This window comes from Zonotrichia albicollis, chromosome 4 (genome assembly GCF_047830755.1).
Source record: "Zonotrichia albicollis isolate bZonAlb1 chromosome 4, bZonAlb1.hap1, whole genome shotgun sequence".
NCBI classification, from domain to species: Eukaryota; Metazoa; Chordata; class Aves; order Passeriformes; family Passerellidae; genus Zonotrichia; species Zonotrichia albicollis.
In genome coordinates this window covers 54,551,799-54,578,404 of record NC_133822.1, presented here as the reverse complement: position 1 = coordinate 54,578,404, position 26,606 = coordinate 54,551,799, and the positions used below count along the sequence as shown (strand labels likewise).

At 38.7% G+C, this 26,606-nt stretch overlaps 1 protein-coding gene across 1 annotated transcript in view; it reads right to left on the bottom strand.

Moving 5' to 3' along the window:
- Positions 1-3,585: 3,585 nt before the first annotated feature.
- NELL2 (neural EGFL like 2) overlaps positions 3,586-26,606 on the bottom strand; it is a 136,003-nt gene continuing 112,982 nt past the window's right edge. The window contains exons 16-20 of the mRNA XM_074539825.1: positions 19,405-19,545; positions 10,359-10,552; positions 9,194-9,370; positions 6,936-7,160; positions 3,586-4,240 (exon numbers count right to left, since the gene is read on the bottom strand). Coding sequence (XP_074395926.1) covers positions 4,190-4,240; positions 6,936-7,160; positions 9,194-9,370; positions 10,359-10,552; positions 19,405-19,545 — 788 coding nt within the window. The 3' untranslated portion in view covers positions 3,586-4,189. The remainder of the gene's footprint in view (positions 4,241-6,935; positions 7,161-9,193; positions 9,371-10,358; positions 10,553-19,404; positions 19,546-26,606) is intronic.

Sequence of the window (26,606 nt, the reverse complement as noted above, 5' to 3'; positions counted from 1 at the left end):
CCTTACTGTCAAAAAGAAAAAAAAAGTGAAGTACACTGACATGCTAGTGGCCATTCACAAGGCTGATAAACAGCCACAGAGCAATGAAGAACAGTTTTCAACACCACCTTTTCCTTTTCAAGCTCTCTCTAAAATGCTTCTCTTTACTCAAAACTGCAGTAGTACACTTTGTTTTTTCTCCCAGGACAGAGGTTTGGCCACTATGCTAAATCAACAAGAAGCTGTTAATTTTTAATTGGAAATTAAAATAGCAACAGGAGACATAGCCAGCACTGTGACTTAGTGAACATGACTGCGGCTTGGGTAGAAGACACAACTGCAGTGGCTTTTCACTGGTGCACTGAAGGAGAGACAAAGGCCACCCACTCTGGAGATGCCAGAGCTGCTCTAGCCTTCTTCCTTGTGCTACTCTGAAACATTTTCTTTTCAGAGCTGGCAAAAGCTAGCTAGCGATTTTTAGCTTAAATTATTAACTGCTTTGGGGACAAGCTAAACTGCATTTGCCTGTGAGTAAGTTACACTATTAAAAAATAACTAGCAGAGCCCTACTTTAAAGCTGCTGCTATTTTTATCTGTGAAACCAAGGGAGTTCCCTCCTGTCGAGAGGGCATGTGAGCTCAGCACTGCCATTTGCTGCACTTTGGAGAATCTGAGCAGGGGGAGATCCTACTGCAGGCACATCCTGCATCTGAAGCCAGCTCAGTGTGGCTCATGAGACTGAGGTGACCCAGGATGAACCTGCTGTAGGCCAGTGGAGCTAATGGTGAGATCCTATGCTGGAAATGAAGGAGGGCACTTTTACAGCCCTCCCTGTAAACAAACACCCACTTTTAGGCGTCCTATAAAAAAAGCAATGGCTGGTATTATCTCTAGTAAATTTGTATGTACCTGAAATCCACAGGTGCACAGTAAGGTCCCTTTTCAACAGTTTTACAATGCTGCTGGATTTTGTCAACTTGTTTCTCCATAGCACTGAATTCAGCATTGTAACTGAAGACATCTCTGCCATTATATCTGTAAGTCTATTAACTTAGGGCAATTATTCTGCAGAGAGGTGGCAATTCCTTTATGGAAGTTATTGAATTTTGGTACTGCAAACAGTGCATCAATAACAAAAGGCCAGTAAGACAGCACAATGTACCTGCATCATGCAGAATTGTTTTGGGGTTTTTTATTAACTATATTGTCCAACAGATAATTTAGGCTTAGAAATTAGACACCAGTTTTTCATCATATTTAAATTTACTTTTCAAGGAAAATTAAAAGCACAAGGTACTAATTACTGGCTGGGCTGAACAGGAGGGAGATGGCGGAGGGGGGAAGAGAGGGTGAAAAGGAATGAAAATGAGGGTCACCAATATGCCTTCTTGGAGTTTGCTGACCTTTAGAAGAACTCCCAACTGATTAGTAACCTTAAGCATTGATAAATTAGACAATATTCACTGAGTCTATTCTCATTTTTTATTTAGTAGAGACTTCCAGCTTTGTTCAGTAGTATGACTTCTGCTCTTTACATACAGGCAACACCAAGTGTCTCTCCAAGGATCAGATTCAAGTTTTAGCTATTACCTTATGTCTCAATTTTTGGATTTTTGGCCTATTAGTGTACAACCCACAATAGTAGAAAGATTCTCCAACACTCAGGTCATGGTAAGCAACAAAGAAAATGGATGGTATTTTGTCATCTATACACCATTTCAGTTTTGATTAAAAGCTGGTACCAAACACCAGCATTTATTAGAAAAAGGATTGAGGGAATATTATGGAGACAATTTTCCTTAGAGTTCTCACATTTGTCATAGCTCTGAAATCAAAGTCAGAGGATGCACAGAGCTAGATTAAGGACAGACACCTGCCTCACCTGCAACTTTTCTATTCACTGCCAAAACAGGGATGCTTACAATGTTCTGTGGATATCTGCTCTACCAGCTCTAGTGGTTCTCTTCAGAGCTTTATTCAGCCACTCACAGAGCTCAAGGATTCTGCCCTTGAAAAATGTTTATTCTTTAAAAAAAATCCTCTGGTCTTCATGCATTTGCTATGTCTATCTTGTACCTATTCTTGAATTAAATTGAAGTGCAGTTCTCGGAGGGTACACAACTTCTGCTAAACCTTCTCTCAGTAACAGGCAAGCAGCAGCTCATGAAATCCACTGGAGATGTGCCTCAAAGTCTGAGGTGAAAACCTGACCTCCTGACCATTACCAGCAGGCAAGAAAACATTGCAGAGAAAGCATCCTTTTTGGGAGGGAGTTAACTCTCTTCTTTAAAAATAGTGATTGCAGATTGCCAGGAATAGGACAAACCAAAAAAAACCACAACCCTGTGAATACTGTTATTTGTGGACTAGGTGAGGAAAAGGTTTTATTTGGCCTGGACATCTTTATAACTTTATTTTTTCAATGTAAAATATCCATTTGGGTATTTTTCCCCCCGATTTTTAGTTTCTTGGACTTTAGACTATTAGTATTTTGTGGCCTAGCATCTCTTGCATCCTCTAATCCAAAATCATCCAGGTTCTAGGGAATACCTACTGGATACATGCAATTGCATGAGTTTCCTTTGATCTCCTGGAGTACATGAAACTGAAGTAATATCTGTTTACAGGAAATAAATCTGTTTTTTAAAACCACATACATGGACCTCCCTTAAACTCCATATCACACAGGAGCAATATTATTGGAATTTCTGCCGGTCCAGGTTTCATGACCATCTACTGAACTTGTAAGAGAGATGGTGAAGAGCAGCAAGGCACTTTAAAAGAATGTGAGTACTAAAGCAGCCTTTAAAGAATGCTGTCATCTTGGGCATCTTCCTCCTCTCCTCTTTTGTCTCCACTGTTTGTGATGCATTCTTTACAAATTCAGCCTTTTTAGTCTGCAATTTGTAAGCATTGCTTTATTCTTTATTTCTCTTTGAGAATAACACAGGTTTGGTCACGTAGCCTCCTTTATTCGCTGTCCCAACAGAGCAGTAGTGACAAAAGGGTTTGCATTTTGCAGTAATCCTCAGGCATTAAGACCCTTCACACAAACAACAAAAACAGCTGCAGAGCTTATGGAAGACAAACCAACCCTTGGCAGCTGGAGAGAGGAGGAATTTGGAGAAGATCCCCTGAAAATCTGAACAGATCCAAGTCACACACAAATGGTCTCTACTGACTCTGCCAACACCCCACTGGCACATAGGGGATCTTTGGGAATGTGAATTTGCTATTTAATCCACTGTAATGACAAATTACTTATGTGTATCTTAACAAAGATAAGACATGATAGGTATAAGGCTGTGCTGGGCATAAGCTCCCACACTTAGAGGAACTACACAGGCAACACTTCACCTGTATTGTCCAGATTCCCAGGAATACTGGCAAAGAAGTAACAGCATACATGAAAATTAAGTCCTTGAAAAGGAAAGATGGCACAAACAGAAATTTAAGGTAAGAGAAATATTTATTTAAATTTGCACAATAACGAGCTTATACTGAACAAAGTCAATCAAGAAATAATAGTAAGTGCAGTAAAACAAGGAAATATTGATGACTTTTCCCATCAGAAAACATTAAGAAGCCATGCCTGTGCATCACGGGTTTTCTTTATTTTTTTTGGATTTTTTCTTGTTTTGTTTTTATTTTTTACAGTAAATTCTATCTTTTTTTTTTTCAGCGCACATACTGTACATATCACATCTTAGCTGCTAGGTTCATTATTCCTGAAGGCTTCATCCTTTTACTCAAACATCTGCTAAGTTCTGCAGTAAGCAATCAAACACATTTGTGCAGTTCCAAATATGATTAGGTAAATCTGCTGCATCTGGTCAAGCGTTGGACTCTCAAAGCTTCAAAAGACCCTGTAAGAGCTCCTAGTTGATTTTAGATCTTGACATCATTATGTACAGCATTACAATGTGTCACTTTACACTAACCTAAACATTCTGCACAAGGATGCCAGACAGACAAATAGCCAGAAGATTTGGGCTTAACCTCATACAAAGGTTTACACATCTGAGCTTATCTTGAGTCCCATAAATTTCACTCTGATTCAGGTAACTGAGTTCATCACATATCTGCACTTCAGATAGACAAAACCAACCTAATTTTAGTTTTAATTTTGAACAATTTTTGGTCTAAAGGTCTATTTCTGTGAAGGAAAATTCTTTATCCAGAAACTGCTTGCAAGAGATAGTTGTTGGTGTCACAGTTCCTGAAGGCACTGTGGATCCACTGAGCAACAGACATGGCCATTCTAAAGGATGGAAAAAAAACAGAAAGAAAAATTTAAACATTTTGCATTTTGTACAAAACAAGTAAATTTAACAAGCTCAGCTGCTTGCAAATACCCATCAGATTTGAACATACAGACTTGTAAAATACAAAAGATGTACAGACTAGGATCAGATTCATGACATTGTCCTCATGTCCTTATGTTGCCCGAGGGAACAGGCTATTATGATTCCTCTAATTGCTTGGCTTGTTGTGGTCTGTGTCCCAGAGCTACAACACTCAAACTGAAAGAAGCTGGGATGAGTGGATGGAATGCTCCCCACATAAAGGTATCAGGCATCTGCTCAAATACCTAAAGCTGTTAAACAAGACAAGGCACTTGGGAGTTTTATTCATATCAGACAGAAGGGATTCTGGGTTTTATTTAGCCCTGAATGCTTCAACTTCATGCATCCTGGCTGTAACACCAGAAAACATTAATCCACAAACTTTTTCCAAATAATCCAGATATTCTTATGAGAATACTAAGGGCACTTACGGAAACAGATTGCCTATGGACATCATTAAATACTGGAGAAATAATTTCTGCATCTCTACTGTTTCTTAAGTCTGATTCTTAAAATGCAAATAAAAAATGCGTATTATTTATAAATTAGTCCAAATACATTCAATTGACTAAACCGATAGGACTTATTAAAACCAAGGTCTGAATAATTCAAGCATTTTCTTTCACTCCTTCTGTTACAGGAAGTTATAATCCTACTCTCCCCATTCTTTACTTGTGATTAGAATTGTTTTTGTGGCTAAGTCTGCTTTAGCTGATGCCCAGGTTTCTAAATTCTTAAAGGATTTGTGTAAACCTATTTTGCTATAGCTTGTTTAGAGAGGCTTAGACTGGAGCTTTGACCTTCCATGAGATGCTTTACAAAAGAAGAGTGGGGTGACACAGGATGAATGAGAAGGAACACTGTACAAACTGGGCACACCATACCCTGATCTGGAGGGAGTGGGCTGCTTGCCTGCAGAACTGCAATATTAAAATGCTGGCAACACGAGCAGATAATGTATTTCAAAATCAACGCTGCTCTGTAAGGAGAATTGAATAAGATTTGGGCTTCTTTAGGGACTAAGTGGTAGCTCTTCTTTGTTAGGCAGTCACACCTGAGTCATTAAAATTATGGAGTTTGGCAGACTACCTGTTTTAATCCTCGCTATGTCCATAAGGCAGCAAAGGATTTGATAAGTCTGTGTATGTGTTTATACTGAATACCAATTAGTCAATGCTTAAGGTTCAGTCTTTGCTTAACACAAAAGGCCAGATGGGAGCAGCACTTGGGTGGCCATGTCAGAGCTGATACATGCCTTCTGCATTGCCACTGATGAGCAGCACAACAAGAGCACATTTCCCAGCACCGAGTCAGTCTCAAAAGTGCTTCAGGGAAGAACCGCACACAATAATTTCTTTTACAGATGGGGAACCAGATGCATAAGAACCTTAGCAACTTGCCTGAGCAGAAAGTAACTTCTGGCATTGAAGCTGGTGTAAAGCACCAGCTTATGGACCCCAAAAGTACAGGTTTTTAACATCCTCTGGGCAACAGCTGGCTTTCTAACCATTAGCCAGCCTGTCAGAGCACAGCATTTTCTTCTAACCACTGACCCATTCTGACATCAGGACAAATGCTGAGACTTCCTTGGTGCATACCACTGCCCTTGGAACAGGACTATGCCTCGACAGCAACACCAATTGCACACAGTATTGCATCAGAAAAAGCAGAGGAAGGAAGTGATGCTTGACAGCTTCTGCTGCCTGATCACACAGAATTCTCACAGAAGGAGGTGTTGAAGATAGAATTTTTTTTTATGAACACCTTTTCAAGTAGTTAATTGTACCATGTATTGGAGTTTGGGAAGCACCTTGCTTGGGAAGAATATAGAATAAAGCATAAAATCAACTGTGAATTTCAGTAGTAATTAAGGAACTGTGTATGAATCTTGCTCTCTCTCCTTGGCTGCTGTGGAACACATATTGTGATTATTCAGTATCGAGTGGCAAAAACCACAATTAACTTTATGATCTTATTTTGAATAAAAACACTTTTGTTAAGCCCTTTTTCTTTTTCATCTGCAAAAAGAAATGCCAGAATTCACATATGCCTGTAGCCATTAATTTTTCTCCTCAATCAATTTCTTTGAGTACAAAAACAGTAAATGTTCTAAACACATTGATTAATTTTAAAGCACAAAAGCTATGTAACAATATAACAAGTCCTTTTATTCAGAAAACAATTACTAGTCTCAAAAAGCAATTCAATCAGTTCCAGTAACACTATAACATCACACTGAACAAATTTCTTGTGCAAAGTCTAGGCTCCCAGAGCCATACTTGCACGTTTCCAAGACAGCATGGAGCTTGGAGCTCCATGTTTAGACTCAAATTGAGCTATCCCAGTGGAAAAGTGAAGGCCAGTACCTTGTCCACAGCACTCTGCAGCATGGGTTGTCCTGCTTCTGATCTGCCAGCATGTCAGACTGTGCTTCTAGCACTTGCAAGAGTACAGTTAACTAAGCTGAACACTTTTACTGTCACCTCTGCTGCTTTAAAACAAGTAGACACCAAGTGTTCCCTGACCAGACTCAGTGCCACATTAATATTTATGTGCCACAGAACAAGCTGGGAAGAAGCATCTCAGCCCCATCTTTATAACCTTGATTACCTTGCACTGGCAGAGGGTGCACTCTGTGCCATGCTTTATCCAAGAGGACCCAGTGAAGCGAACGACGTTGGTTTCATCCAGACACGTCTTGGTGATGTCGTTGCGGATGGTGTCAGCTTGGCAGGGGTCGGAGACACAGCGGGGACAGCACTCGTTCTCAGGGAGCATACTGAACTCACAGTCCACCTCTGGGCAGGGCAAAGGCCAGCAGTCAACCTCTCCTTGCTGCTTGCAGAAACAACATGATATTATTATTATTATTATTATTATTATTATTATTATTATTAGCTCTTATTTTGTTCCTCATCCATTCCTCTGAATCAGCATTATGTTCCCTAGCTGGCTATTATTCCTCATCTGGTGCTGCTCAGAATTCAGCACAGAAAATATTGATATTCATTGACTGTGGGACACACAGCAGATCAGGTGCTTTTGTCTGCATGCCATTCAGACAGTAGATGAGATTTAACTTGGTTCAGTACACTCTCCATCAAGCTGCAGGTGAAAATTTGACACAAAATTATGCAATACAGGATTGTGGCCCTACTTCTGCAAGGGACAGAAGTTGTAACTTGACTGCAACTGCAAAAGTATGCCAAAAATTTTAGGGCTTTTTTAAAATTTTTCAGTGTTCTTTTTTTTCCCCCCCAATGTAATAGGGAACACCACCACATTTTCAATGAGAGGACCTCCACCCACTCCACACTCTATCCACTTAGGATATTATGAGCAGAATACCTGAAGTTCCAAACTTATCACACCTTCTGCATGGTGGATTTAGTACAGTCAAGGTAAGAAAAGGTCTGGGCAGAGACTTGTGTTGGGCCAGCATATCCTTATGGGAACTCTATGTCTGAACACAAATCTAAAGATGTTTAATAAATCATATCAGTTACTAGAAGCTGGAATCAGCTTCCCTTCACTCTGGACAAAGGCCAAAGTTGCAGATCTATTGGTCAAAGAAAAGACTTCACAATAGTCAATAATATACTTTTTTTTTTAAGCAGATCTCTGACTTCCAATTTATTCAGCTCATTTGAGCACAGATTTAATAGTCTGGCAAAAATAACAGCATTTAGCCCTAGGAAATCAGTTTATTCACAAAATATGTATTTAATTCCTTGAGAATGAGGAGTTTGATATCTCCAAAGCAGAAGCTGAAAAAAAATCACAGACACTTGTAATAGCCCCAAATTTCCTCCACTTGTTGCAGAAAGTATTGCGAAGTTAGTCTTTTAAAAAAATCTCATCTGGGACAATCTTCTTCTTTTGAATTGTGTGATGGTAAGACTGAAAGCAATCTTTTAATCCCGTCAGTCATCTTGACGCTTCAATCTGTTTTCTGCAGTGATGGACAGTACAGGGAGTAGACAATACTTTGTCACCCCAAAAAACCCATGGTCACTGAAAGAACGCAGACCTTTGCTACAGAAGTAGCATCTTGAAGACAAAAGAAACATCTATTAAGATCCTAAATTGTAGGTTGTTTTTTTTTTTTTCATTTTTAAGACAGTTAATGAAGCCCATGGTAATCTATTTCATTGAATTTTTTCAGTGGTAGCACTGTAAGCACAGTCTACAGAAATGTGGTTCTGGCTGTTCTTCATGATACCCTGACAAGTCAAAGCTGCTACATGGACCAGCCTTCACACTTGGAGATAACTTATGATAAAAGCTACTTGTTTTTATCTTCGGATTTTCTCTGTCACAGAAACTTCATGAGCAGCATTATGCAGAATACTTTTTGCTTAGAGTCCAAAATACATGCCTAGGAAAAAGGTGACAAGCTTTAACAGATTTTTTCAAACTTCATTTCACTCTCTTGAAAAATGCAAGAAGTCTTATTATTTTTCTGTTACTTGAAATGTCTGAATAAATAAATAAGTTTAAGTTTACCAGCATCCTTAAAAATATCAGCTGTGATAATAAATACATATTTAGAATTTCCTTATAGAGCTTCATCAGTCCCTGAATAAGGAGCATGAGTGTTGCTGTGTAGGTGCCATATCCAAATGACCTCCACTATGCTGAAAGCACCTTCATGATTAAGTAATTTATATTATGTCTATTGTGTCAAAGCACATTTTTGACAAAAACAGAAAATACTGACAAAAATCCAGGAAAAGCAGATTTTAATTATACATGCACTTCAGGGAAAATTAAGTGGATGTTAATGCATGAAAATGAAACTATTCACAGATCAGAATATCTCATATCATTTTCCCTCCTGCCTGTGCAGCTGTAATCAGGGACCTTACCAGACAGCGGCACTGCTGACAGTTCTGTATCCAGGAATCACCACTGTTATAGGAAAACTCCCCACTCTGATGTAAACATTGACTGCTGAGCCTTGGGTCACACTCAGGACAGCAGAAGAGGTCAACGGTGGGATTTTGGCAGTCACAGACCATTCGCCGGCACATCACGTATCCATTCTGGTTTTAGAAGAGACACACACAGTGATGGCAGAAATTTGCACAACTAGCCAAACTCCAGCCAAAATTTTGTATTTTACCATGAATCTAAGCCATTAACAGCTCACAAGTTTTCCACTAGACAGTATCTTTGCCAAAATACAATTCAAACCAAGCCAGAAATCCCCATACATGCTCACTAACAACCGTAAAATTCCCCTGTTGTCTTACTCACATCTTTCATTCAAACAATCTCCAGGCAGTGCTCCCCTGAGGTGGTGAAACCCAAGGATATCTTCCCCAAGGGTTAGACTTTAATGGATTGCACTAAGTTTGTAATTCTCATATAGATGCTTGATGAATCTTGCTTTAAACTTCTTAGAATATCACAGTTTCATAGAATACCAGATTGGAGGGTGTCAAGGAAGATCAACCCCTCTGTTACGTAATTATTTACATAGGAAGATGAGAGGTGATTTGAAACGAGACCATATATGCTAAAGTCGAGCTGCTGAAATGCTCAGGATACTGTCAGCAGTGTTTTGGCCCTTTATTCTCCATCAGCACTTAGCTTGGGACCAAACTTCCCACAGCAAACATTTGAGGAAGTTAGCTGAATTATCCTGCAGACACAGAACCTACTTCTATTTATAGTCATCTGCTTGAGATACTGGCATCAGACTCCAGCCCCAATAGGTGTCTAGACAGTTTATTTGCATGAAAATGCTGCTACTCCCACCCAGAGAACACAGGTGGCATCTCTGCTAACAAAACAGCACTGTCATCCTTCTCCCAGTACCACATAATAAACTTCCAATGAATGTTTTGCTCATGCAGGTTGGAGAGAGAAACTATCTCCAAAACCCTGTGTAATACATGATTTCATTTCTGTAGCTCCACACATGCACCTGAGAAGGCAGCTGAAACAGGAATTTCACTGGGATCCTGGTGCTCTGCCCTTCATCCCCACCAGCACCTTGCAGAAGCAGCTAGTTGCATTTGTACTGACCTGGCACGAGCAGACAGAGCATCTGTCATTCTCCAGCACCCAAATCTGGCCATTGTGCTTGATTTTGCCTTCATGGATACAGTCTCCTGTGCAGTTCTTGCCATGGGGACAGCGACAGTCGTAGCCGCCGTCCAAGTTGAAGCACACAGTGTCATTGGCACAGCTGTGCCTTCCGGTCCCACACTCATCGATGTCTGCAAAAACACGCCACGCCATGCTCTCAGACCACATCCAATCAACAAAAGATTCCTTGTCGCAGTCAATACAAATGATTCTTAGCCATTAAGACCATCACCTGAAAATTAATTTGTAGTTCACCAGAATCGGGAGAAATTAAAAACTAACAAAAATTTTTTTATGAGTAACAACAGCTCTTTTGGATCATGTTTTAACCTGATATTTTGAGTTTTGCTATACATATTTCTAAGTGAATGCTATTGAGTACAGTAGATAGAATGAAGAAACCACAAGAAACATGAGAGAAATAATAATTCTTAGCTCCCTAAAAAGCCTTAGTTTGTGGCAACCATACATGAGACATGTTATGTGAAACAAGAACAGCTTCAGAATTGTGTTCTTAAAGCATTTTGCTGGCTCTGTCTAGAATATTGGAGTTCACTTGATGAGAATTTAATGTGAAAGGTGATGTCTGACCTGCAAGCTCATTGAAGAACACCATGCTTTAAATTTCATCATTGACTAGAATGTAAAAACTAGAATATTTTAAATATTCAGGTTGCAGTGACAGCTATAGCCCTTCTGCCTAGAATAGAAAATAAAGAAAAAAGTCATGTTTCCAGTGAATAAAAATAAATTACCTCAAAACAAATATTTCTCGAAGAATGAAAAAGTACTTTAAGGGCCTACTTCATCAAGGTACACACAACTATTTTGCAAAGGCAAGCTAGCAACACACACTGCCTTCTACTCAAATAGTCTTTATTTAGCTTTTACAGCTGTTTAAATGGAGAAAAATGATCACAGAAAGAAGCTTCAAAGGGGCATGAAGTAAATGGATATATGCAATAAAAAGTGGAAAACAGAGTAAAGACTAGAACTACAGTGATTGTAAATATTGAGATATTGAGTTCAACTCTAAACACAATTTCTCAGCAGTATAGTCCAAGTTCTTGATTAAAGTTCATTAAAATTAGTGATGTTATAATTAAATGTCCACCAGAGGAGTGAGATAAAATAAGCAATATGGTCATGCATGTATTTTTCACCACCAGCATAAAACCCTAAAAAATAAAACACTCAGCTTTGGGTTCAACAATGGAAATGAAACCTCCAATCCACCTCAAGCACACTCAGTTTAAAGCAAAATAATTCAATTACCATTTTAATTCTAGGCGTGGCTATGGTCAAAAAACCAAAAAAGTTAACAAGTACTAACATGAATATGAATTGGGATGAAAAACAGCAGGGAAATTATTAGAACTCCATTGTACAAATCAGCAGCATAGTGGGTTTCCTTCAAATACTTTGTGCAGTAACAGTGGCATAATCTTAAAAAGAATTGCAAAATTACTAGGGCTTATGGGGAGATTGGGGGAAATATCATTGGAGAAAAAATAAAAAGACATGGATTGCTCATCTCTGAAAGAACATGAGCAAGCAGAGATATAACAAAAAACAAAATAAAAAGAATACTCCAAAGAAGAAGACATGTTGAGAGCTTTTCTCCCCATACTGGCTAACACACTAGATAAGAGACAGTGAATGAAAGTGAAAGACAACAAATTTATGCCTGATAAAAGCAAATAATATTTCATACTCTGACACTCACTGCTACAGAATCCTAGGAGGCAAAAAACAATTGCATAGGCAAAAGTGCATAAAGCCAGCCAGAATATTCCATTTTCAGTGCTAACAAATTTTTGGAGAGATTGTGATTTCTGGATACATTTCATGCGTTAGGGCCCATGGTACACTTATTTATGTAGATAATCCAGAACAGGCAAATCATCTCAGATCTCTCCATCTTCTACCTCCCTGCCTTCTGAGGCACCTGGAGGCATTCACTGCTGTAACAGGGCAGGAGATAACTGGGACCATGAACCTAAGTCAGTGTGTCTGACTGGCACATCAGACAGGAAACCCACCCCAACAGTCAGGATAGATAATCAGAGGAACAGTGGCCCTGCAGAGGCTGTCCAGACTCTCAGCTTGAAGGTTTTTAGTGAACAGGAATGGTTTGAGTGATGCCAGTTTGGGCAGAGCAGGGATGGAAGAGCTACTCTTTCTTTCCTATATTTTCTCTTAAATCCAGCCAGAAAGTAATATAACCTGGCAATTTAAAATTAAGGTATAGCTGTTCTTAAGTCATGCAATAACAAGAACAGACACAAATTCAGTTTAAATGTAATGATTTGGATTAACAGCAAAATTATCTTTATTATCAAAGTAATTTTTGATAAATTACTTTCCAAAACTTGTATTCATTTGTTTAGGACAGTCTTTTGTACATAATTTTCACAGAGCTGTCATAAATTAATAATGTCACTTCTCAGCAACCTATCTACTTAACAGAAGGCAGACATACTTAATGAGGTAACTGGACAAAGTTCAGCTGTCATGTAAATAAGAAAGCTTTCCTTTAAACAACAAATGGTAATCCTATAAACACTGACTCTTCTTTCAGCACTCATACACAAGTCTATTTCACAATTTTCCCATGAGAAAAAGACTTCTGAGATTTATTTTTCAACACAGTCACAGTAAGTGAAAATAACGGAGGTTTGATCATTGACTCTGGTATTGAGCCGAGCTTATCTGGCATTGAGAACTTCTGAAAATTCCCAATCTTGTTTTTTTCAGTTGTTTGATTTATGAAAATAAATGTTCTGGATAGGACAATTTAAATATCCCTAGTCACAGCAGGAGCTATTTACATTTTGATTCTAACCTAATCAGAAACAGCAGTGTGTTTATGATGCAGCAAGAGAAACACCAACTTTTCATGCATGAAACTCTCATCTGCATTATTCATCCACATCAAACTTCAGGCATTATCAGCAAGGAACTTGCACACAAATCATCCATACCGAGCAAAACTTTGTTCAGATTTTTTTATTTTAGACTTTTAATAGATGGTGAATCATGTTACTGAAATTGTGCTTACAACCATAACCAGCTATGGACAAGGGACACTGGGTGCTGCATCTTTTGTGTTTGAAAAGGAAAGATGGTAAGATTATAGATTGCATATTCCACTCTATCCAGCAGCAAAGCCATTTTATGACTTCTTCCATGCCATTAACAAAACACACAATCAAACAACCTCCAGCCCCTTCCCAAAAGAAACTAAAACAAAAAATCCCCAAAAGAGTCCCCCACAAAACACTCAAGAACAAATAGTTCACTTCAGGCTATTTACAACACACTGCTTAAGAACCAAGCAGCTTGAATGCTAGGACATTAGAACATTATGTCTCAAAAGACTTGGAGGCTTGCCTCAATAAAAAAACCCGACAGAAATGAAATGTAACTAGTTATCTAGTGCTAAACTGAGAATCAGTTCTTATTTATCAAACCTACATGAAAAATTACAGCAGCTTTCATCTGACTCATTTTTAAGGATTTTCCTTTTCTTACATCATCTCTTACAACCTAATGTTGCAATAACAAAGGCATGTCATGGGAGAAGAGGTAGTGATACATGTTACAGAAAACCAGGAGTTAATTCTATTACAAATAATTACTGCCTACACAGGAGAAATACCAGACTAAAGCCATACAATATGGTGACAGTAGTTAGAATGACTAAACTCCTTCTGCAGTATTTGTGAGACTGCAGGCATAGAAAACTCCATAAAAACGGGAATTTCAATTGCTCCAGGTTGTGACCCAAGGTTGTATTTAAGAGATTCACTGTTTCTTGGAAGAGGTAGTCAAAGAAACACAGAGGAACAAAGCACCATTTCATTTGGCCCTGAGCAGCAAGCAGCCTCTGATTCAGAATGTCTCATCGTTCTGATATTGGTTAGACTCATTTTTTTAAAGAAAAGGGGAACATTTGTATCACTGAGAAATATTGGAAGAGATGACTCGGGAGGGTGGACTGCTCCTTTGCTCTGAAGCCACTGAAGTTTCTCAGTTACCTTTGCTCTGAGGAATAGCATTAGCTCAGCAAGGTGAAAGTACCAGGATACCCGAGTACCTTTTGCTTAAGGCAAAAAAGGAAGGAGTGCATTTGCTAGGGAACCCAAGCTCGTCTGAGCAGAAAGCTCTATTTCTGTTCTTTTCTGTCCTGAGTAGATCTATTGACTGGTGTAATCATTCTTCAAAGAGCAAGTGAATTGTGAATAATTTATTTCTGAGTTCATGTAAGCCACCTGTGAGAGTGCATACCAGATGTGGAAGATGAAGAGCTGAGACTTCAGATGTTGGTAACATCAGCTTGACAGAAATGTCATTTCCTTCTACAGTAAATGTGTTCAAATTGCTGTCTTATAAAATATAGTGGTCAAGTTTCTGTTCTATCAGTCCTTTTATAAAAGACAAGAAAATCTGGAAATTTTGTTTTCTTCCCACACTCCAGAATATTGAAATACTAATGTGTCTCCATATCTACCTTGTGTTTGGTGCTGCTTAAGTTGGGTTCACAAATTTAATACTGAAGCCTTAATGCCTATAGCTCTATTTGGGATAAATGGAAAAAAGAAAGAAGTCACTTTATTTGCTGATCTTTAATGATCATGAATAAGAGCAAAAGGATTTTGATGGAGCTTTGTGAGTGCTAGTAAGGTTTCCTGCTGAAGAGTAATGATTTTTTATTTCCTGTTTCACTTAATTGCTGTCAAAAACAAAGCTTCTGATAAACCTAAGTGTAGGACTCCAAACTGACAGTGGTTTTGACTTCAAGAAATCTCATGTACTAGTTAAAATACCAGATGCGGTGTGAGATAAATTGAGACATCCCAACAGCCAGCAATTCCTCTGCCTTCCAGATCCAGACACATAGATGCTAGAGGTCCCATTTTGGACTTTGCTCAGTCAGTAAGGCTGGGGAGCATACTGAGGTTTGTAATATGCCTCCATCCCTCATTATCCTGGATTGCTGAAAACAGACTTCAAGTGGAGCCTCAGCCTGTGTGCTGTCAGGCTGGCTGCTCTGTCACACAGAGAAGTAAGTGATTCTAATTCTGGAACAGGAGGGCAGAAAAAACCCATAAGACACTTCAGAACAGAAAACCCAAATGTGAATTCACATATGGATAAACCCTTACAACCAAAAAAAGATTCTTTTATGAATTGGGCATTCTGGATTGATCTATCCAAACCTTTCATTTGCATCTGTCTCATTTAAAGAATGTAGTACCTGCTGAGAGTGAAGGCACATTGATCTCACATTCTATACTAACAACAGCTGGTACCTGACAGATACTCTTGGTCCTAAGGGGCTGCCTTAATTAGGTGAGCTTTCTTTGGATGTGGATGTGTGCCAAACGTCCAACAACTGCTGAGGCATAACCTGCACTATTCTGGTACAAACCAATATAGCCTCCCTCTTCCACTGATTATGGAAGCTTTTAGACATAGCAAAGGACAAATTCAAAGGAATAAGGATGTTACATAGAACTGCAGGGCAAACATTAATGGAGCCTGAACTTTCTTATTTTAGGATTTTGCCCTCAGTTGTTCTAGTTTTTTTTTACTGCAATGAAGCCTGAGGATGCAATATCTACTCCCTTAGCCCAGCTTTCTTTATGAAATGGTACATAAGAGACAACCTTCAGTAGCAGTAAGACTGTTTAAAGAAACTATTAAGAAAAGCTGTCAGGGGCAAAGAGGAAGATACAAGTTAATATACCATACTGAGTGCTATATTTACATATATAAAATTTAAGACTTCACAAAGCCAGACAATCTCAACAACTACATGGCTGATACTCACTTTTCTGGAAATATAACAAAGCATAACATAATTTTATTTCCAAGGGAAAAACAGCAAGTGCTGCTAAAGAGGTTGAAGCCTTACAGCTGCATTTCCCATAATCTCTCTCACTAATTTTTATAGACACCATAGGTTTACCTGGGGGTATAATGTGAATCAAAACTATTAGCAAAGAGATCTCTAGGTCTTCCATTGCCTGTAGGTACAATAAAATGGGATCATGAATTTTTGCATTCAAGTACATTAGTCAAAATATTCAATATTCTCAGTGTGCCAAAGACACAGCAGTAGCCAAGGTCAATAGATGTGTAAAATAGGCAATTCAGTAACTATTATTTTATTATCAAGCATGGACAAAGTCTAGTGCTACCAAGGAGCCCAGCTCTAGGTAGGAATATTTAGTATGATGTCCTAAAAGGGATAGGTGCAGCATTGGAATTCTGTTAAATAAGGCTTTTAAGGAAATGCTTCTGTGCATCTGTGATTTTAACAGAGGTGCTTCCACATGGATTTTTAAAATTGGAGTCCTTGCTGAAGGAAACAAAGAACTGATTACACTGGTCACTGAAATGCTTTGTGCAGTATTATCAGCACATGTGCAGGGGACACAGAGACTCAGTTTCAAGGAAGATGATGTAGAACAATCAAGAAGGAAAATCTTCCTTGGCTTTTATAGGTTTTTTTCCTCTAGAAGAAGGAACTTACTTCAAGGCAACTCTAAAACTTACAAAAGATGAATCAAGTCAAGCCTATTATGCACTCTATATAAAACACTACTTTGAAGTAGTTTGCACTGTTCCTTCTACAGCTCTGCAAGCTGAAGCACTTGCACAAGATAGAAAGTTTCAGAGGATGCTGGTCCTGGATAGAGTTGAAGGTGAGAATTGGAGAACTGTGATTTGAAATTAGAGATTAGTATAGCCTGGAAGCTGCTGCCCCATTAAAGTGACTGTCTAAAAGACCATCCACCAACAGCTCAATCTAATCACATCTAACTAGGCGTTACTGAAGAACTATCAAAAGCAATCCATTTTCTTTTGTCTATAAACCCAGTAGGGAAATCTCTTACAGGGGAAAGATCTGACAGCAGAGAAGACGATTGCTTCTGCACTATGGTGTTGTGCTACTGCAAGTTCAACTTCCCACACTGCAATGGATTTTAGGTTGTCTCTTCATGCCCCTTCTGGTTTTATTTTTATCTGAGACAACATGTCACAAGCTCCAATCAAAAAAAAAATGATGTGGTAAAACTAATCAAATATCTAACCTTCCTTCCCACTAAAGCCAGGCTGGAGCAACCTGGTCTAGGGAGATGCGTCCCTGCCCAGGGGGGAGATCTTTAAGGTACCTTCCAATCCAAGACGTTCTATAATTCTGTGATCTCGAGTTGCTAAGGATCCCAAATGTTTGGAGCTGCAATCAATCAAAATGAAAGTGTTCCACTGTTAGTCACTAGGGTTGTCAGCAATGAAGATAGTTTTCTGGCATCTGTGATTTAATTCTAATTACTTGTTATCCTCTGTGTACGTTTAATAAAGAGCTGCTGGCACTTTGTAGAAAAGGTCAAAACAGACTAATAATTGCAGCTTCTGTACACATGTAGCAATCCCCACATATCTTTTCCCTCAGCTTTTCATTTGTTTAGAATTTGCTGCTTAATTGATTCTTGTTTGAACACATTGTAACACAGCCACTTTGTATCACAGATCTCTCTTGAGATAGCATGTGCCAAACGACTACCTTCAACCCACCAGGTAAGTGTTATACTGACACTGAAGATAAAACTTGGGATATTGAGAATATTTCCATAAATGCCTGGCTGGACTATTTATTTCCTGTGCCACGAGTGACAGAAGTGCAATGTTATAATCAGAGGGATCACAACTTATTCTTTGCACCTTCCTGTCCTAACTCCTGGCCAGCTAACACTGACATTTAGTTAGTTCTTGACAAAGAAAGCTCAACTTATGAAAGCAGTGGTTGCCTTAAATTGCTGATTCCTCCTGGGAATACAGGCTTTCAGCTGTGATGAAAATGTGTTGAAATAAAGTATTGATGATGGGTATACCAGAAAGGTCATTCTCACTCCTGGAGAACTGTCTGTGTGTCTGCGTTAGAGAAATTAATTCAATTGCTTCCCTTTGGGACCAATGCAGCCCACCAATGTGTGTTTAAACAGCAGTAAGAAAGCTTACACTGTGAGCACTGAATATTTCAGCACTCAGAGAAAGAAGGGAGTAAGGGTGATAATTTTGCCCTGAGAAGTGCATGGCAAGAAGACTGGCTTGCTCTGTTATTTAAGAGCAGCAGCATGAAATATCTTAAGATGTCTTAATGAATAACATTATAAGATGTTATTAAGATATCTTAATGAATAACATTCATACTAACAGATCTGCATCTGAAAGTAATTCTGTTCTTATTAATCTGCTGTTCTCTGTAACGTCATTCATGAACACAGAAAACCTTTCCATCTCTTTGTCCCTCTTGTCACTCTCTTGTCCCCTACACTTTGTGCCAGCCCTATGCCCACTGAGCTCCCTAGTCTGTAAAGCAGGTCTGCAAATTGCTGCCTTCTAGAAGCAGTTAGCCATCACACGGAGAAACACCACAGTATGTCCAAGGTATAAGTAAGGGTCTCAGGGACGCATAATCATTTTCTGCAGTGGGAAATATTTTTATCAAGAACTATTTCAGTGTACGAGAAAAACAAAGTGGAAGAAATGAAGTCTGGATTGAGGCCCATTTCCTATGCACAAAGAATCTGACATACAAACAGATTACTGTGGAGTGACAGATTACAGTGCATGCTACCAGCCCATGGGAAATCACTTATGCAAGGGACAAGCACAGAAGCAGATGTAGGGCCAGAGAAATTGCATTTCAATCACTATGCCTGACTTTACATATTATGTTAGTAAAACACAGAAATGCTCCACTATTGCTCCACATTCTAGGAATATTCATACTTTTATTCTTTTGCCTTTGATGATGATGCTTATTTAGACTGTAATTCTTTTGGGTCAAGGTTTAAATTTCACTGCCGTTTTCAAGACAATGCTTGACCAGTACAATATGAAACACTAGACATTTTCTGTACATTTTCATGTGAACCATAAGAGTACCCCACCTTTTTCAGACACTGACCTTCACAGGATTCTCCACTTGGTGAAAACATCCCATTGTCATGGTAGCCATCTCTGCACTCGCAGTGGTACCAGCCGGGCAGGTTAATGCAGTTAGCACGGCTGTCGCACTGAACAAAGCCATCCGAGCACTCATCAATGTCTGTTTATTAACAACAACAAAACAGAGGAAAATTCACACAGAGAAAAATTGCTGTATTCATTCAAGGAAAGAATGATATCCCTGGTGTTTCTAGGTTTCACAGAATTATTTTCATTACTGACACTTGAATTTGCAGAATTAATGGCAATGAAGTTTTGAATTGTTTCCATAAAAATACTTGGCTAATGATTTTGGGCCTAACAGCAGCAGAGGTACTGCTTATCCCAATTTACTGCCTACATAGTAGCAACTCATTTTGTCACAAAACATGACAGGTAATCTGACATCTGTTTAAACTGCCCCTAATATGAAGAAAATAATTAGGTCCCAGTTCATATAATAAGATATTAAACCTTTGTGTACTGCAGGCTGACTGATAAAACAGATTTTTTTTTTTCTAGGGCTATATAAGAACATTAAATATTTACTCCAGTCCTTGCTTATGATTTTGGTGACACCAATTATAGGTTAGAAGGGCTTCCCTATCCGGTGGAGTTCCTGTTGATTTATACCAGCACCTCTGAATCTCTACATAACCAACTGCAGGCTCCTCTCTAATCATCAAGGAAAACAACTGTGTTTCCAAACAAATGCTTAAATCATGAGGGTGAAACACAACACATTCTCCTTCTCTTGGAAATTGCTTTGGGAAGGGTGTCTTTTAAACCAACAACTTCCACTGACTAAACTTTACAATAACAATTTATCATAGAATGGATTTTTTTTTAATGCACTCACTAGACCCAAAATCCACCAAAGCACATTCTAGAGACCTGTACTCACAGACTTAGCAGAGATGCAGAGAACTTTGTGACACGTCCAGTGCCTTCAGGTACACAGTAAGCTGTACTAAAGAATAGGTCTCAGAGTGTGAGTGCTGTTAAAGTTAGGGAATACTGGAGTATGGAGTCAAACAGGAGTAAAACTGAGCTGTTCCCCCATCAGATCACTGCCTAATCACTGTGTTTTATACCAGAAGTAGCATACCTATCTGAGCATCAAGCTGACTGCGAGGTGCCTACAGAACCAACACAAAGGGAGGCACAACACGTGCAAACTGCCTTCAGAAACAAAAAGCTCTAATCACTCTCCACCATGAGTTTGAACAATGAATAAACTCTCAGTGTACTGGCCACTCCAGCCAAAGCAAGGATTCCATCTTTCTTCAAAGGCTGAGTCTTTAAAACTGAAGAGCTGAAGTAACAAATTAAGACTCAAACTCTTGAAGTAAACCAGCAGTTGACCTAGCATCCTCTAGGACGCAGATACGAAGGAGAGGTGTGATGTGACCACTGAGATACATGTGAAATACGTCAAAATTCTGCCCACAGTCCCTGTTACCTCCCGTTTTTATGTCATTTGCTATTTTCATAGGAAGAAGTGTAAACTGGCTAGGAAAATAAAATGTGAGCTACAATAAAGTAAGGAATCTCTTTTCTGAGAATAATAATGTGTGGCTAGATAGACATACTCTTACCAAGTATTTTGTGAAACCTATTCAAAGACAAACTTATTAAAACCCTGAAACTTCCTCATCCATTGAGACCACTTTGTTCCACATTTCAAGGTGATAAAAATATTAGCGTGTGGGGAACACCTGCATAAACTACAAGGTAAAGCGCAGTCACCCACATTTGGGTCTGAGTTGTGTTTTTCTTATACATGACTGGGGTATGTGGGATGCACTCTGGGTATTTTATTTACACGCTAAATAATTGTTTTAAAAATTTCTTTGGAATAGCTGTACAATTGTATAATGAGCACATTGGTTTTTAAAAGCTTTACAGATCCTTGACAATACCTCATTAGAAATTTTTGCTATGATGAATCAATCTGATTTTCTATCAACAGTATCTCTAAACAGGCATCCCTGATGTACATTATCAGTATTTATGATGATAAAAACAACCAATACTCCTGCTGCAATATTGCAGCAAGTGTATATTTTGCTGCTTTGTGCACCACAAATCAAGCCGTAACTCTCTACTGGTTTAAAAAAAATTCAACTCCACTATGAATTCCAAGATAATCATCTGAGTAGTTGTACTGCAGGACTGAGAAATGCCAAACCTTTACAATCTTCTGGTGCTCAGTGCGTTTTTTTCTAAATCAGTATAAACTCTGGCCTTTTTCTTGTGAGCATCCAGGAGCCAGTGGGACCTCAGAGGTGTTTGAGAGATCAGAGGAAGATCAATGAAAATTATGTTACAGTACTGAGAAAAGGCTGGCTTGCAGTCTGTGTCTTATCTACTGCTACTCGCTCAGAAAGCCACAGATAACTCAAGAAAAAGGAAAAGAAAAGAAGAAAGGACTGCAGCCTGGAAGTTCCCTTACCCCTGGGGAATGTGCTGCCTGGCTGCCAGCTGGCCAGGCAGAACAGAAGCGACCCTGCTGAACACTGGGGATCACCAGGCCAGTACAACATAACCTGTGCTTGGCTAAAGCTCCAAACTCCAGAGAACCAACAGTGCATGCCCACTCAGAGGCTGAAGGAGAAGAGCTGCTGTCAAGATTTTATGTTAATCTTCATACTGGCTACTTAATAACGTCGCACTAAGACACTGGATGGCATATACTTCTTTGGGAAAATGGAATGTATTTATCAGTGACGAGCTGGAGAAACAAGTGTTATTTAGGTCAAAGCAACAGATACGAATTAAAGAAAGGAGAGCCTGTGCTCCCCTTTTCAGAAAAACTTATTTGTGAATCTGTAAGCCTCACAAGTGTAAGAGCAATACCACATTCACAAGTGGAATGCATTCAGATGAACTCCTTGATTATTCAGGAAAAACAAGCTGTGAATGTCACATCAGTATTGGTAAAATGACAACAAAATCAGCTCCTCTGTCTTTATTTGCAAACTAGCTGATGAATCCATAACACAAGAAGTATTACTTGGGATGAAATGCTTTATCTGATGTCAATAAACAAAGAAATACATTCTTCTGGTTTTGTTGAGACTGCATGCAAAATTGGAGTGGAGTTACATAAGAAAGCCTCATCATACGCATGTATGGAAGCACGCTGCAGGTCTTGAAGAACATCTTACTCCTCACAGACTGAATGCATTGGAACCATTGCTGCATTCATGCTGAAAAAGCCATCACTCCTTTCAGGATTTTGCAGAAAAGAAAGGAAATACAAAACACTTCTCACCACTAATTTTTAGGCAAATGACATCTTAAGCACGTGCCAGTTGGTTTCAGAATATAGATGCTTTTTATGCACAGAATTTTGTTTTAATTCTCACAGCTAATGCTGATTATTTATTCACATAGAAACCTGCTCTGTAAGGGGACAAAATGTGACTGTTGCAACTCTGTTAAACAGGAAACCGCAGCAGAAATGTGTCTTACAAAGCAAAAGCACTGATTTAATGGAAAAATTTCTTGACATTTGGATAAAAAGATTTCTGTTTTCAAATAGGCATAGCATGGCTCAGGAAGTGCTGCAAAAGTATCTACAACTGAAATTATCCTATTAGTATGGGAAAAGCAGACAGAAATAATTTCCCCCTGTCCTATGGTGAAACCTTCTTGGATGAGTCATCTTGCAGCTGCTCAGTCAGAGGTGTAAGCTGACAAGAGAAGAAAAACTGATTGAAGTTTTGCTTGGCCAGTGGCTATGGTCTGTCAGTGGGCCATACGGAATATTAACAGTGATAATGAAGTCCTGTTTGATGCTGTACTACAAAAGCATGGAAAATGAAATATTACCCTATAAAAGAAAGTTAGCAAAAGGCTTTATATTTTCACTTATGCCAGTCAGCCTTCTTATTTCCATATTTTGTTACCCATTTTTTCAACTCAAAATTTTAAACTTTTGTTGCTGAGGCCTCATTCTAAAAAAGTAGACACAAAATCAGAGGCATTTTGAAAGTAAGAGCTGTATATGCCTAGCTCCCCTTGACATGACATTTGCTCTCCCAAATACCTTCCTTGTACCTCGGGATCACTCATTTCCTTAACTGTGCCAACAGTTTCAGCTATTGTACCCTTTACTCTTGGGAACACTGAGAAAACTCTGCTCCCTGAAGAGTAAAGTAAGATCATTAGCAAATTATCCACTGGTACAAAAAGAAGAAAAGGAGAACTAGCTATCTGATTCACATTATTAGAGAATTTCTGTATAATAGGACTTTTTGAAGACTGAAAGTGGTATAAAATTGCCAATTAGAAAGACAGCAGTCTCTTTCAACCAGCAACAGGACCAAGCTCTAACGTAGTCAAGCTGCACTCAACAAAGAGCCATGGCGTGGGGGAGGGGTGTTGCTACCATTGTATATTACTCACTTCAAGACTTAAGTGTTAATCATTAAATCCTCCTTTTAGAAAAGCCTGCATTCACAAACTTAGAGAGACACAGAGCAAAATACCGTCCATAAATATGTCCTATCATAAACTGCTTTATCCAAGGCAATACAAACCAAAGCCCTTGCTCGTCAAAAAGTCAACACCACAGATTGGAAGCTGTGTATATTTAGAACTTAGCTGTCTCCACACTGGAAGGTTTTCTGTGACAGAATAATATCTGGCACCTAGCTAAGATTGCCAATTAATAGAGATTCCCAATTGCAATAATCTGTCCCAGCGCTAACTGGGTTTTTTCACTGGGTATGGCTACAGAGATTAATGAGCAGCCAACATCTCCCAAAATGTTCAGTCACTCCTGACTCAGCCTAAATTAGAGATCCCATTTCAATGGCAACAGCCTTTCCAGCCTAATGCTAACCTCCTGAGCCATCCACATCCCAGCCCCATATACAGTATAAATAAAGTGCAAACAAACAACTGAAAGAAAAAATCATTTCAGCCACAGATCACTGAATAAGTGCTTTAGTAGACTTGGAAGCTGCTTAAACAGATAAATCTTCAATATCTGGGGTTTTTTTCAAGGGTACATTTGGAACAGTCAGACTCCAATATGCCTTTGCATATGTCAATATAATTTCAAGGATATTATGTCTGGCTTGTATGTAAAAAGGTCATGTTTCAACTATTCATATTTATGCTCAGATAAGAGAATATACAGCAGTATTAAGATGATGTCTGGGTTATCTACTTTTAGTAAATACATATGAAATGAGGAAAAGGCCTTATTCAATAGGACTAAATACAAGTTCACTGTACTACATGAAGTATCTGCTATCAAGGACTCAATTTTCTGGACTAGCCTTGAAAAGGGTTCATCTCTGGTGCAAATTCTGAAGTCCTATCTCTTGCATTTAAGAACCAAAAAGTGTTTGTTTTGGTTTTCATGTGACAACAGATTAGTTCAATATACTGGAGTAGTTCAATATACTGGAGGTATCTTACTGCTAAAACAAAACAGTAAGGATTTGGGGACACTACATTCTCATATACCATATGCATATAAATATCATAAAGAGGAATAAACCCCCAAGAATACAGTGGCTAAGAATGCTGACATAATCCAGGAAGATATCAGTTATCTCAGAAAACTTGAGTTGTTTGGAATTACTTTTAAATCTATTATGTGAAGTTTGATCAACACTTTTTTTCTTTTTTGTAACACTGACTTCAAAAATAACTTTCTCCCTCTGTTAATCACAGTCCTAGAGCCTGATTTTTGTTTACAGTCTCACTCTGATTTGTCACGTTTGAGGAACTCTTTAAAGATATGATATCACATCTTGAGTACTAGGACATTCTTTTCACTGTATGGGTTGTCGCATCAAAGTTGTCATTAAACCATAGAATATTCTTGATTTTAATTACAATTTCATCCCAACATTTTATTCAGTTACAAGTTTAAATCATAAAGGGCAAGATTAGGGATGGCCCGTGGGACAGAGCAGGAAGAGGAGTCACCCACAATTCTACCCTACCATAACACAGCTCCATGAGCAGAACTTTCTCTACACAGCACTAGAAACACCAGTTATCTCAAATACAGCCTTCAGAGAAAAGTAAAGACTGTGGCACTTCCTCTCCCTGCTCCCTTCGATAATGAATAAGGCCCACCTTGGGGGAAAAATAAATATTTGGAATGTCTTTGGAGTTGCTGCTTTCATCGCAACACCTCCCAGATCTAGCAGAACTTCTGGTTAAGTCATCTTAAAATTGCTTTGACAGGTGGAGTCAGTGCTGCAGATGATATGTTCTTCACTAAAAATTTCCAACTGTCATGTTGCATGAAAAAATAGCTACTATTATAACAAGTCTTTTTTTTTTTTCATTTTAATCCCAGCAAGACCATGATTGCAGTTTATAAAGTACCCTGTCCATGGAAAACTAATTTAGTTACATTAATGAAAAGGAAGCAAAATGTGATTTGGAATGTAATACAGAATTATAGTTCATTAATTCTTCAAGTATGCAATTTTCCAGACTCCTGATCCCCCATTGATTTCTGCACACCCCCATAGGTCCTGCTAAATGCCAGGAAAAAAGAAATTCAATCGTGTTGGTATTTCATGTGTGGCAGTGGCAGTGCTCCAAAATTAGACAGAAATGTTATCAAAGGGAATTTTCCACTGACTGCTTCACCATGTGGCCCTGCTAACAATTCTTTGTTGTGAAAATTGATCAATCACAGATCGCACCAACAATTGAAACTATGCCTCCCATTGCACACCCAGTGTCATCAAAGGAAGTGTATTTGTAGCAAATACAAATTGAAATTCAGAACACCTAATTGGCCATGAACTAGGTGCACTCTTGAATACTGTAAAATAAAAATAATTTATTTTTCAGCTCTATTGTGTGACACTGATTATGCCAATCCTCATTAGAAAGACTAATAAAGAGGAATTGGGTCTCTATTTGTAGTTGTTGACAAATAGGGGGTTTTGCTTTCACTGAGTTCATCATTCTCAGTACAGCATCTCATGTCAACTGTAACACATGCTTCTGTTTGCTCATTACCCCTACCTTGAAAAAGAAAAGTACTTCTTTTCTCCAAGATAGCAAAATCACTTTTACACCTTGACACACTTGTTTCAGACACCAACTAGCATCTGAAAGTCACATCACTCCATCTGCACACGAGAAACAGGACTAACAAACACACCAGTGGCCAGCTGCTAAAGATGGGGAAAG